Source organism: Phlebotomus papatasi, chromosome 2 (genome assembly GCF_024763615.1).
Source record: "Phlebotomus papatasi isolate M1 chromosome 2, Ppap_2.1, whole genome shotgun sequence".
NCBI classification, from domain to species: domain Eukaryota; kingdom Metazoa; phylum Arthropoda; class Insecta; order Diptera; family Psychodidae; genus Phlebotomus; species Phlebotomus papatasi.
In genome coordinates this window covers 41386240-41399659 of record NC_077223.1, presented here as the reverse complement: position 1 = coordinate 41399659, position 13420 = coordinate 41386240, and the positions used below count along the sequence as shown (strand labels likewise).

Here is a 13420-nt window from a genome sequence, read left to right as displayed (position 1 = left end):
TTTTGTGTAACTCGTCGGGTTTTTAGGTAAGTTCTCTCTGATATACCTTCGAATCGGTAAAGGAAAAACCTCTACCGGAGAGAGCTCTCAAATCGGGAAGGTTATTACTGAACGAGAGGATTAAAGCAAATTCCCTACGCTTGTGCAGGAAAATTCTTTAATCCTCCCGTTCAGTAATAACCTTCCCGATTTGAAAGCTCTCTCCGGTTGAGGTTTTTCCTTTACCGATTCGAAAGTATATGAGAGAGAACTTACCTAAAAACTCGTTGGAAGTTCGAACGTTTAAACCGACGAGTTACACAAAAGTGAGCAAGTTCATCAAAAGGACATTTCATTGAATGAAATTGCAATTAAAATGTTCTGCCATCCTGGAATTCCACAAAACTACACAAAATTTCACTTTTTGCAGTAGTTTGTACACTGTTGCTGACTTGACGATTGAAGTGTCAAGAATATCTACAGTAGACTCTCTCTCAATCGTGAATATGGGGCAAAATGTCATCCGGTTTAGCGATGGAATTTAGCGTCAAAGCCTTTGTAAATTCCACAAAAAGTGCTCAATTATAAAGAATCACGATAAAATAGGAAGAACTAGAGCGAATTTGAGCAAATTAGCTTCATTATTAAGCGTGAAAACTGTCAACAAAATTTGATGCCCGATTGAGAAAGAGCTGATTGAGTGAGAGTCTACTGTAAATTCGAAATGGCAAAACAATCAGCGCTAAAGCGGCGGGTATATGAACTTGCATTTTAGGCTTCCGGTAGATTTTCGAATAGGTTTGGCTTGGCTTTGCAGTAGCTTTGTCTCTTCGAAAGGTTATTACTGAACGGAGCCAATATGGACATAAATTTCTCTAGTGTGTAGAGGCCATGACTCAAGAAGAAATGTGAAAAAGTACTAAAACCAAAGTCGTCAATCTCAACTAGACGCTGTAGAGAGTTGTGGACTACCTAGAGCTAGACATAGTCTTACTACAACTAGATGCTCACCCTACATTAAATAATGCACAGAAAATCTTCCTCTTTCCATAGCGAGTTATGAAAGATCATTCAGTATAAATTGTAATTCAGCAATTGAGATCATCGTTGACAGACGAATGACTCACAAATTTGCTTATATTGGTTTTTTAAAAGCGCTGAATTTTTGGTAGAATGCTGACGGCAGCAATAGCATAACAAAGTTGAGGAGAAAGTCAAGCCAAATCTGGGTTGGCTTCAGATCAATACCCAAGAAAGAGCGCCCGGGACAAATTTTCAATTTTACCTGTAAATTATTATCTTTGGATCTATATGTCTTAGATCCAAAGACAATGCTGTAATCCTCAATTGGAGTAGTGGATAGACAATGTGTCGAATTTCAGAAACAAATCATAGATTTGACCACTCTGGGAAAGGTGGGATGAAACGTCGAAATCTTTGGCAAAGAGAAAGAATTTAGTGTTTTCCTGTCCTAAAAGAACTGCACACCCTGACGCATCCGGAGGGAGTCCCTCTCCTTGACTTATAATGATAATAATGCTGGCACAACATTCTATGAAGGAACAAGGCCTTCCCACAAGAGGATTTCTAGACATGCATTACTATTTTTTCTTATACGGAATGAAATCGTCAGTGCTATGCCCGTGGAATCAAGTGCAGTAAAGCTCACTGGACGTAATCCGAACACCTTTAAAGCCAGAAAAATTCCTGGTGACCTAAAGGGGATTCGAACCCGGGACACAGAGTGCCCTCTCCTTGACTTACTTATTTTAAAAGTTCTGTAGTCGTCCAAATCTATTTTGAAAAAATTATATTCGAATCCTCTTATTGTGCGAAAAGTGAAAATGTAAAATGAAAGGGAGGTAGCAAAGAGTCGTTGCATTGCGAGGTGTTCAAAAAACTCGTGACTTTTAGATGCTATCCCTCAAAAGTACTTTCACATCATTTACCGTATACGGGTTCTCAATCGATTGGAATCGATTTACAAATCACTCAAAAGATCTCATAAAAAGAGTAACAAACGTCGTTTTCTGAAAAAAATTACTTATCGCTTCATAACCGGTACATTACAGGTTCACAACCGCTTTCAACGGCTTTATAAATCACAGAAAACAATGCCCAAATTACCTTAGGAGGGAGTATTATAATTAAATTTCGGATAAATAAAAATTAGTAATCGATTAGGATCGGTTGTGAAGAATTCCAAGACCTTTCTAACGGGCCCAAATATGGTACTATTGGGTTGAGAATTCCATTCTCTAGCCTCTTTAGAGGCTTTTTAATCCTTGATCTTGAAAAACCGTTATCAGGAAATGTCCGACTGATAAAAACGAAAATAAAATCGCACAGCCCGTTTTCGAGTAATCTCAAAACAACATGGCTTTTTTGCCGCAAGTCTCAAGTCTCTATCTCTAAACCTAAACCTTTATGGCCTCTACACACTAGGAGCAATTTCTTTAAAAAATGCCTTTTTAAAGAAAATTTTCCCTATCCTTGTAGGCAGAAACGTCAGATTTTTTTTTTTAAAGGCAATTTTTGACGAGAATTGCTTCTAGTGTGTAGACACCATTAGGCACTAGGCATGGTAACGGCCGGACGGACAGACGTGGACAAACAGATGGACAAACAGCGTGACATAATTTCTCAGATATTGACTAAAGTGCGAAAATATGTTGAGAAAAGTGGTCCCTGGAGGGTGGACGGGACGGTTGAAATTTTGGTGATGAAAAAATTTAAGAATTATATACATATACTACTCTCTCTGTGGAGTCCGAGCTGTAAAATTGTAAAGGATAAATTTTGTACATAGGGGGAAACTGGGGCACCACTGAACATGTGGTAGCACCGAACACCGATTTCTATTTCTAAACTACTTGGACTATCATGATCATTTCTTCAGTGGTAGTCACTGAAGAATCTCTGTAGTATTTTTGAATTCATACAGCTCTCGTCCTCTGAAGTCTAATATCTAATTAAAAAATTGCAGTGTTCGGTGCTACCTCGTGTTCAGTAGTGCCCCAGATTACCCTAATTCTGCATCGTGCGTGGCTTTGAATTAGATCTCCAAAACATTATTTATCAACACAATTAATGAGACAACAATTTGTACGGCAATAAGTTAATCTAATCGGGCGATTCTGAACATTTTGTAAAGTCTGGGCCTCTAGCAAAACTTAAGAATCAACGATAAGCGACTTTCCCAATTTCTGACGAAGGCAATTTTCAGTATTTTCAGTCTAAGAGAGCATTGGACGTATAAATTTTGGAGATATTATTTATTCTTCAGTTTGGCCTTGAGGGTTTTGAAGAGCTTCCGCTTGATCGATAAATTCGAAATTCTTCGGTCATAAAAGAATAGATCAAAAAAGGTTTTTTATTATAGCTTATTTGAAAGATTAACTAGAAAATCTTTTCCACGCAATCTCACATGTAGTCTTATAATCTAATAATAAATATTTTTCTTTATGCAACCACTTAAAACAATTAAGTCAGCCCTTGTACGACTTCTCTTTGGAAAGTATAAAAGTATGAGAAAGTTCATAGAATATTTTCAGTTTTGTAAGACCTTCTCAAATATCAACTTACTGAAATAATATGAGTTGGTTTGAAGTTGTGCAAAATCAAGTGCAAAACACGAGCAATTGGATAAAGTTTACCAATGATACTCTCAATAGTGAATCTGTGCGCAATTTCCAAAAGACCCTATTTAAAACCTCTAATGCATCGACATTTTCAACTTCACAAATTGGTATTTTGATTGGAATTTTCATAGCGATTCTAGTTAATTTAAAAACAAATAAACAGTTCCAGAAGTGCTTTAGCAATAACGATGGTGTGAATCTAGCTAAGATTTGTGCTGTTTATTTATTTATTCTTCCAATTTTTTCAATAATTCTTGGAATTTGTCTAATTTACCGAAACATTGTAAATATTGTGCTGAAAGTTAGGCATGGAGAAAGATTTAAGGGCATACTTGATGCTAATGACGCAGTATGGACTGTTGAAAGTGAAACTTGGACAAGTATTATTAATATTCTTGTATTGATGGAAGATAAAACACCTGCGAATGCAAATAGTTCGGAAGATAAATCTGGAATAATTGTTGATATGATAAGGAATAAATTCCAAAATGTAGCATCTTGTAAAAATGAGTCTTATCAAAAAATTTTTTATCACTTAAATCGAGAACTTGGGTATAGTTACTGGACAAAGGGTAACACCAGAATTGAGGACTACGTAAGGTAACGATTGTTCATCGACAATAAAAATTTGCATTTTGGCATTGTCGATAACAATCAAATACTTTTGCAGATGCACGGATATTCCTACAGCATCTGAATTCTTAACATCTGAAGATCTTAGAAGATGGTTTGGAATGATTTCTAATACTGAAATATCGCATGGGGATCATTCATGTCTTTGGGAAATACTAGTTTGCAGAAAGCCTTTCCGGGAAAACGGCTTAATTAGATATCCGGTAAGCTCACTTTATGCCCAAGATATACTTACGGCTTAATCCGAGAAACGGCTAAACGTAATGATAATCAAAATAATGATCAGATTACATTGTCATCAGTTTCTGACTAATCCGTCTCTTGGCTTAAGCTGAGAAACGTCTTAATCAGTGGGAAACTGATGGGAATTTACTAAAATCATTATTTTGATTATTAAACCGCCTTTCGGCTTAAGTCGCAAGTCTAGGTCATTAGGCTATATAGCTTCCTATATCAGGAGCTAAACCTAAAATTTCCTTTAGATCATTTGCCGAGTTCATCATTCATTGGGTGATGGAGTGGCTCTTTTGAGATTTTTTCTCGAAGGTATAGCCGATCAATTAACAACTACTCCGTTAAACGGATCTTCTGAAACTCTTCCTGAACATTATCCAAGCAAAGAAGCTCGTATAAAAGTCAAAGAAAATTTATTATATCTCCGGAATACTGCTCAAAACACCTTTAAGTGGACGAAAATGATAATTAGCATATTATTTTATTTAGTCGAACACATATCAACTCCTGCAGATCTAAATTCCCTACATGGACCAAGTTTAAGTGGCAGAAAAACTTCTTTCTGGATCCATGAAACAGAGGAATCTTATCTTCTACCATGCCTTAGAAAACTTAAAAGGAAAATCCCCGATGCTAGATTTTCAGACTTGATTTTGACATCACTTTCATCGAGTCTCTACAAGTATTTTGCAAAATCGGAAAATATTCCCAAAAACATAAAAATTATTGTTCCAGCACGTGTTGAGGCACTACAGAAGGAAATGAGGCTTGAAAATAAATTTTCAGTTGCCCTCCAAAGGCTTCCAATTGTTCCACCTCTTGGAAAAGCATCCAATGTTAAGGATATCACTTCGAAAGTTTCAAAAATTAAAGAGGAAACCGATAAAGTTCGATCAAAATCCGATTATGCAATAAATTTTGCCATAATGACGATTTTCGGGTACATATTGCCATATCCAGTGCTCAGTGGGATTTTGGACAGCAAATTGGCCACGATGGTCTTCAGTAATCTTCCTGGACCAACAGAGGAAGCTCATTTGGGAAATTTTAAAATAACAAATTTGTCTTTTTCCGTACCTCATCGGGATACTACGGGAATTGGTAGGAAAAATGTAAATTATTAAAGAAAAGATAGATCTAAAATTATTGTTTAAATTTTAGGGATAACGCTTCTAACCTATGCAGGGAAAATGCACTTTGCCATCTCTGCTGACACAGCTGTTGTACCAACAGTCGAGCAAGGTCAGGAAATTTTACAAGAAATGGAAAATGAAATCAGGCATTATGTTGAGATTTCTGAGGATGAATACAGAAAAACCTAGTGAAAGAAGTTTGTTTTATATATTTATGTTATAGGTTATTAAAAGGAAAATAAATATCTGGAAATTATCAGTATTGAACATATACTTGCAATGTGATTTTTTTTAGCAGGTAAGTCTGACGCGTTATCATAGTTATATTTGAGGACTATAAAAGTCATATGACTAAAAGTATAGAATCGTCAAGAGAAAAATGACATTGACTTTTTCTAACCAAGAACCTCTTTGATGGATTACCGATTTTAATCACTAGATTTAGATCAGATCAGCCTATTCATCTACCACGAACTCCATGAGACAGCAGCTCACCGTCTGCACCTAGGTCTCAATATAGGCCCATTATGCATCCTCGATCATTATAACCCCTTGGTTTAAGGGTTGCGTAGCCAGCCAGTCTTCAGGATAAATTCCATTATACAGGTCTTCTTCAGTTTTGGTAGTTATTTCCAAGAGAGTACTGCTTTACCTAGCTATACTTGTCTTCTGTTGTAGAGACTGGGAAAGTCACATAAGTAATGCAGGACCGTTTCCTCAGTGTTGCTACAACCCTTACAGATCGTGCTACACTGTATACTCAATGTGTCCCATTGTGTCCGGTAAGAACACAGCGCACCAGGTACTCCGTCCTTTTCCCGTCTACTTGTGAAATTGTAGCACAAATGCTACAGGCCCCACACAAGAACATGCTGGAACACCCTTCATCGCCAGCCTCCCGGAGATTGAGTCCCATAGCCCATTCCAAGAAGCCACGAATTAGGCTTCCTCCTTACTTTGCTGATGAAGACCGACTGAGGAGCCGATTCGATTGTGCCTTCGGAATAACTCGTCGATCACTCACAACTCCATCTAGCGGAACTACAGCTATATCGTAATTTGAAGTTAGCCGTTATAGCACTTCTCAGAGTTATCACCCCAGCTGAACAGTGATTGGTACCGTTGACTTGAAAGAGCCTTCGTCAGGACGGGCTTTCTCCCTCCAACTCCTCCAGGCTCAACAGTCCTTACAAAATGAACAAGTCTGTTTTTTCTCAGTGGAGATAGGAAAAATTCCTGCCTCCACTCAGAATCGAATTTGAACTGGAAACTGGAAACCTCTCGTTAACTAGACAAGTGCTCTACCAACTGAGTTATTGGAGGCCACATGCTCTGCTTGACTTGCTACACAACCTTAACCAATTGCATTGTGCACTGGGTGCACTGCAATCGCTTACTCTCGAGGCTGCGATATTTGGAAACGATTTGGAAATCTCGCAATCCCGAGAGTAAGCGATTGTAGTGGACAATGCAATTGGTTAAGGTCGTGTAGTAAGTCAAGCAGAGCATGTGGCCTCCATAGCTAAGTTGGTAGAGCACTCGTCTAGTTAACGAGAGGTCTCCAGTTCGATTCTGGGTGGAAGCAGGAATTTTTCCTATCTCTACTGAGAAAAAACTGGATGGTTTAAGTGTAACTTGCTCTGATTGACGTTTCTCTGTACATAAATACAATTAACATTGAACTAAAGTTCGTAAAAATTCTCACAATGATCAAGTCTGGATATGCAACAGTTCTCTGTAGCAATCCATACCGTTTGGTGTTGTGTGAGTAAATCTCCCTTGATGATTTTTTTGGGGAATAATCCAACAGTAGGTTCAGGACCGATGAATTCGGTCTCGCTTCTGTCACTGCGAGGCGGTCCGCCTTCTCATTACCTGCTACATCACAGTACCTAGGTACCCAATGAAGAGTGATCTCTCAGTTAACCCTTTAAGGACGACAGGGTCAAAAATTGAGGGTCTGAAAAAATCACTTTTTCTGATTTTTTAGAACAAAGCATAGCTTCAAAAGGCCGTAGGAAAAAAATCATTTTTGGATCACCGGTGATCCAATCGTCCTTAAAGGGTTAAGCGAAACCATTTTTATCATTTTTCGGTACTCAAGCGCCGACGAGTGGGAGTTGTATCCTGAGATGGATATTAAAGCAACTCTGCTATCAAAAAATATGTCTATTCTCCGGTCAGAAGTAATCAGCCTCAATCAGACTCCGTACTCCGACAAGGAATACTGTGACCTCAGTGTATAGTAGGGCGTTTCAACAAGGAAAACATTTTTTTGGCACTATTCTCACGGTGCTGTATTTAATGAGACAAGAAAGTTTTTCTTCGACGACCATATGATCAAACGCCGTTTAGAGGTGGCTGGAAGACCCTCTCTGTAGAACATTTTTCTGATTTTACACTACAGAGAGGGTCGTTCAGCCACCTCTAAACGGCGTCTGATCACATGGTCGTCGAAGAAAAAGTTTCTTGTCTCATCAAATACAGCACCGTGAGAATAGTGCCAAAAAATTTTTTCCTTGTTGAAACACCCTAGTGTATAGGTTTAAAATTCCTTTGACGCAATTTTTCCTCTAACTAGAAATCATCTCTCATTAGAAGGTCAGGATGCTTACGAATAAGTGAGTCTATGATACCCAAAATGTCGCACTGGGTGATTTTAAGCAGTAACTTTTGGTCTTTAATTTTGATGGTCGTATAGCACGCCAAATTAGTTTAATTTGGATATACTGACGTCGACGTTTGAAGTTTGGACACTTAACTTACCTTCATTTGAATTACTGTTAAATTATTAATTTTTTGTTGGATAATGAGCTGGCGTGATGGATATTCTATGGGGACACTTCCGGTAATCGCCAGTGGAAATTTATTTCACCTTAAGAAGAAAAACAAATTTTCTGTCTTGCCCAGAGCTTTCGGTACGGATGTGGACCTTCTTCAGTGGTCGGACTAGACTATTTTTTTTGATTTCCTGAAGTTTTTAAAGATTTCCTGAAAAAAACATAGTCTAGTCGACCACTGAAGAAGGTCCACATCCGGACCGAAAGCTCTGGGCGAGACAGAAAATTTGTTTTTCTTCTTGAGGTGAAATAAATTTCCGCTGGCGATTACCGGAAGTGCTCCCATATTAATTTTTTAGTCACTTGGTGACGCAGTATTTAAGGTATTCATAACGACTACGTATACATACGTATGCCTAATGCTGCGTGCCTTTAAAAGTCATGCGGTACCACTTGAGTGAGGTTGTAAGGCGCTTGTTCTTTCATAAAAATGCTTCGGGTTAAAATTCCATTTAGACAACTAGAAATTCTCTAAAGATGAGTTTCACTGTAACTAAGTTCCTATTCTAACAAACTGAATCAAGAATTTATTAATTTCACAATGTTATTGTAAAGTCGAAGTTGTGCTCTCAAGATTCGAATTTTATTGTAAATTGTCTACAATGCTTAAATTTATTTAGTAAGGCTGTAGTTAACAATTTAACCTACAATTGCACGGTAAAAGTGCTCAAAATCATTTAACTAGTGCTTTGGTTTCAGCATTTAGCAATTGTGCTTTAAAAAACTTGTACGTGCATTTTAAAAGCTATCTAAAGGCACTCAATCCATGTGAGTTTCCGCTGTGAGAGAATCCGCAGGAGTAACATCCTGGCGTTTTACCCAGCAAAGGATGTTGACCCATGCAAAGGCACAGAATCCCATAAAAGTGACTCTGAAGGCGGGTGGAATGAAGATGAAGTTGAGGGTTTGAACGGGCAGCCAGAAGAGACAGGAACGAACGAATGTAGGTAGGAACTTTTGCTGGCACTCGTGGAATTTATCTTCAGCTCCCTCCATTGTGGACATTCCCGTGAAGAAGACAGTAAGTAGGACGGGAGTTAAAAGAAATTGATCCAGAGCGAGTTTTGGCGCCAAAATTCTAATGGTCGTCCCCACATATTTCTTATCGAGCCATTTGTACCAACCGTACATAATTGGAGAATAGATGAAAGTACCCATAACAGCATATCTTCCCAAAGCCGCCCTATCAATCGGCTCAGGTGGTTTTGTCTGAAATAGAACAGAATAACTCAATGCTGGAAACCCACACTAAAACCATCTTTTAAACTACTTACGAATATTTTCCTGGTTACCCATTGTTGAGAGAATTCCGCTCCAACGTACAAAGACCCGTAGATCAAGGAATTGGCCACAAGAGGCTTCCTCTTGAAGAAGGTCTTCAGAAAGGCCATTTCTTTTGACTATTCACACACAATGTTAACCCCTGAAAGTATAGAAAGTTCTTTAAAGCATTTTTCCGCATTGAACATCTGCATTGGAAAAAATTGGCACGTTAACACAATCTCATCCTGTTTTGCTTTGCAAACTTAACAAAATTGTTTCATTTATAGAAAACACACGCAGTAGATTTACTAAAATTCCATGGTTTTCCATGTCGGCAGTTCTATTTGCACTGAAACACGTTTCTCCAACCACGAGCCGAGTGGAATATGCAGAGAAATCAATGGAGACTTTTTGGAAAAGATATGTGTCAAGGGGTTTATCAACGAGAATTTCTGCAAACATTTTTGCGCAAGAAAGGTTTTACTATGATTTATTGATATTTTAAAAGTTTAACAGAACTAGAGGCCAAACGGTTTTGGATAGTGACTTGGTGACTGTGCGACTCTCTCTAAGTTAAATCAAGGATCATTAATATGAATTTCGTTTTGCATCTAACAGTCCCCTCTCCTACAAAAACTTTTTGTTTTTCAAATAGAAAAACACGAAATTTCGATCTGGTTCTTCTCTAGAAGAAGCCGGGAACAACCAAGTTGAAATTATGTGTTTGTTTATTTGCAACAAGTAATCGCTCAAAGTCAACAGAGAAAACGTTTTTTTTTGATTTCTCATTTTCAGATAGATTATGTAGACCTAGGTTAGGGTCGGAGGAACGTCTGTTCGTCAGGGAACCCCTATTGACACTTTCGTCAAAATGTTGAAAATTATTTAATGTATCTAGTAAAATATAAGTAATATAACGTTTTTTTCTGTAATATACCTTTTACTATAAACAAAGATGTTCAAATTTCGTATCCCAAATGGTACAGAGTAGGGTGTCAATAGGTGCTGACACGAGTTCTTAAAGTGTCAATAGACATTCCTTTCACCCTACATCCGTATAGGGAAATGACTTTGATTAATTCCAAATAAGGCTTTTCAAGATCAAAATAAAAAAGGTTGTGGATGGCTTATTTCTCAGTTTATTGGAATAAATTCGGAATCATTTGAAAGGTTTCTGAAATATCTTACAAGTCTGAGCTGGTTTTATTGGGTTTTATTTAATTGATAAGGAATCGTTTGCTAAGTGATGATTTTTCAGACATTTTTTTCTACGTGGCTTTGGTCGAATTTTCAAATTAACAGATGAAAAAATATAAATTATTAATTGGTAAATCGGGTAAATCTAAAAAAACTGATGAAACTGTTAAAGACAGTAACTTAGGGTTTTGAAGGATCATATGATAACCTTAGAGAATCAAAATGATCTTCTGTTTCCTCTTACATACTCATGAACGTACATTTCTTTAACATATTTGGGACTTGTAAGGGCCTCGAAGTAATAAGAATTTGAATAGATTCCTACCAAGGTTATCAATTACGAACTGAAAGTAATGATTAGGGTATTTAGTATAATCATAGCTTCAGATTTAATAATAATAATAATGGTGGTGCGACGTTCCATAAAGGAACTAGGCCATATTGCAAGCGAGATTTTCGGGACATCCATTTTTTTCTTATACAGACATGGATTTGCTAGTCCCATGCCCCGTGGAATCAAGTGCAATGAAGCTTATTGGATGCAATTCGAACACCTTTAATGCCAGAAAAATTTCTGGTGACCTAAAAGAGATTCACATCCGGGACACTTACAACATAGAATAAGTACTCTACCATTGATCCATTGAGTGCCCAGCTCTAGATTTAATGAACAAATTTGATTCTTCATAAAGACAAAGTCGAAGACCTTATAGCTGAGCATTCTCTAGAACCAGTGAAGTTTGTTAAACCGACACCAGAGGACCAGAGGCGCTCTAGTCTCAAATATACATACAGTAGACTCTCTCTCAATCGGGAATATGGGGCAAAATGTCATCCGGTTTATCGATAGATTTGGACGTCAAAGCCTTTGTAAATTCTACAAAAAGCGCTCAATTATGAAGAATCACGATAAAATAGGAAGAGCTACAGCGAATTTGAGCGAATTAGCTTCATAATTAAACGTGAAAATTGTCAACAAAATTTTTCGCCCGATTGAAAAAGAACCGATTGAATGAGAGTCTGCTGTAAGAAAGCATTTAAAAACGCACTTTTGGAAAACTTAAATGAAGATTTCTTAAGGTCTCTACACATTGAGAATAGTTTTCGTTAAAAAATGCATTCTTAACAGAATTTTGACGTTTCCACCTACAGCAGTGCTGACGATTATCTTCACAAATGCAATTTTTGACGAAAATTTCATTCAATGTGTAGAGGCCATTAAGCACCAAAATCGTGCTTTATACTTTTTCTTTTCTGTTTGATGTTTTTCTTTTCTGTTTTGGCTACAATTTTATTTTATATAATTTTCATATCAGATGCTTTTAAAATCCCGGTATTTGGTGGGTTCAAACGAAAATCAAGCGCTTAGCTAAATAGCAATCATATACTATTTGTAAAACAGATGAATTGATGAATTTTCATTTAATAAGTCATTGAAGGAATTTTATTCCAAATTGATTAACCCATTGGACAAATATATTTCGCCAAAATGAATCAAATAAATTGGTCCAGCTCCAGCATTACGAAATATTCCAGATGATTACAAATAATTTCACTTTATTTATCACAAATTTCCGGCCTTTTTCGCGTGACCGTTTTCCATGGGTTGAAAAATTACACAGTCAAATGGTTAATAATAAATTTCACTCGGAAAATTGATGAATTAATAATTACACCCCAATTAAATAGCGCCCTTGGCTCTAATTGGGGAGTCGGAAGGTATATCATTATTTATTGTGTTGAGCGACCGGGTGAAATATTCCAAACTCACACAATTAATTAAAAGTAACTTTCGGCACATCTCTATTCCATCTTCCCTCAAAAGGATAGCCGTCATTTTACATCACGCTTTCATCTCAAAATATCTAATGGCGGAATAATGATTAACAGTGAATAAGTAAGAAATTAAGAGATAATTACACTTTCACTCCATTACTTCGTTTGCGTAGGATTAATTTTGCCAATTATTCCCCTTTTGTTCCAACACTTTGAAATGGTTCGGTTGACCACAAATGACTGAAGTGTGATATTTCATAGAATGATTCCACTATCTTTCGTTTTGAGATAGTATGTTAGGGTTTATCAGCTTAAAAAATGTTTCTTTATAGCCATTTGGGATTTTTGTTTGACTTTGAGACTTATCTCTCAATTGTGTAAAAGTTCATTGAAAAATGTTTTAATAAATTTTGAGGTTCATTAAAAAAATATTAAAGCTTACATTTTTATCATTAAAACAGAAACAAAAACCCTCTAAGCTGAACCTATGTACACAAGACTCTTCAATTGACCACAATTGAGTTCAATTGACTAACAGAATAGCATGTGGTCGTTACTTCTTTAAACTCATCGCTAAGTGTCCAACAGCACTTCTGAACTTCTCAATATTTTTGAGAGGAATGATACAACTTTAGAAATACTATAAGAAAATTAAATGGATTTATGTAATCTTGAGAACAATTTATTAAGATAATAATTTAATGTTCGACAAATAATTCCCCTT

At 36.9% G+C, this 13420-nt stretch overlaps 2 protein-coding genes across 5 annotated transcripts; one reads left to right on the top strand and one right to left on the bottom strand.

The window, feature by feature from the left end:
- Nucleotides 1-3518: 3518 nt before the first annotated feature.
- Nucleotides 3519-5891, top strand: LOC129805045 (uncharacterized). Its single transcript, XM_055852857.1, has 4 exons — nt 3519-4220; nt 4291-4456; nt 4736-5588; nt 5649-5891. Exons 1-4 carry the CDS (start codon nt 3574-3576, stop codon nt 5807-5809), a joined length of 1827 nt encoding a protein of 608 aa, XP_055708832.1. The 5' UTR covers nt 3519-3573; the 3' UTR covers nt 5810-5891.
- Nucleotides 5892-9024: 3133 nt separating this feature from the next.
- Nucleotides 9025-12943, bottom strand: LOC129805044 (mpv17-like protein). 4 transcript variants are annotated; one of them, XM_055852853.1, is made up of 4 exons: nt 12857-12937; nt 12692-12785; nt 9735-9883; nt 9025-9669 (listed from the first exon to the last, which is right to left on the bottom strand). In XM_055852853.1, the coding sequence occupies exons 3-4, from the start codon at nt 9849-9851 to the stop codon at nt 9220-9222; spliced, it is 567 nt and encodes a 188-aa protein (XP_055708828.1). In that variant the 5' UTR covers nt 9852-9883; nt 12692-12785; nt 12857-12937; the 3' UTR covers nt 9025-9219. The 4 variants fall into 4 exon arrangements, with proteins under 4 accessions (XP_055708828.1, XP_055708827.1, XP_055708829.1 ...); XM_055852852.1 differs by lacking the exon at nt 12692-12785 and having other exon boundaries at nt 12841-12943; XM_055852854.1 differs by lacking the exon at nt 12692-12785.
- Between the last annotated feature and the right edge of the window lie 477 nt (nt 12944-13420).

What these genes read in the sequence shown, in the direction of transcription:
- LOC129805045 (XM_055852857.1), top strand. Translation starts at nt 3,574, where the DNA reads ATGAGTTGGTTTGAAGTTGTGCAAAATCAAGTGCAAAACACGAGCAAT. An exon ending in AGAATTGAGGACTACGTAAG is followed by an intron (nt 4,221 to 4,290) that starts GTAACGATTGTT and finishes ATACTTTTGCAG; the next exon opens with ATGCACGGATATTCCTACAG. An exon ending in ACGGCTTAATTAGATATCCG is followed by an intron (nt 4,457 to 4,735) that starts GTAAGCTCACTT and finishes AATTTCCTTTAG; the next exon opens with ATCATTTGCCGAGTTCATCA.
- LOC129805044 (XM_055852852.1), bottom strand. Translation starts at nt 9,851, where the DNA reads ATGGCCTTTCTGAAGACCTTCTTCAAGAGGAAGCCTCTTGTGGCCAAT. An exon ending in GGGTAACCAGGAAAATATTC is followed by an intron (nt 9,670 to 9,734) that starts GTAAGTAGTTTA and finishes GTTCTATTTCAG; the next exon opens with ACAAAACCACCTGAGCCGAT.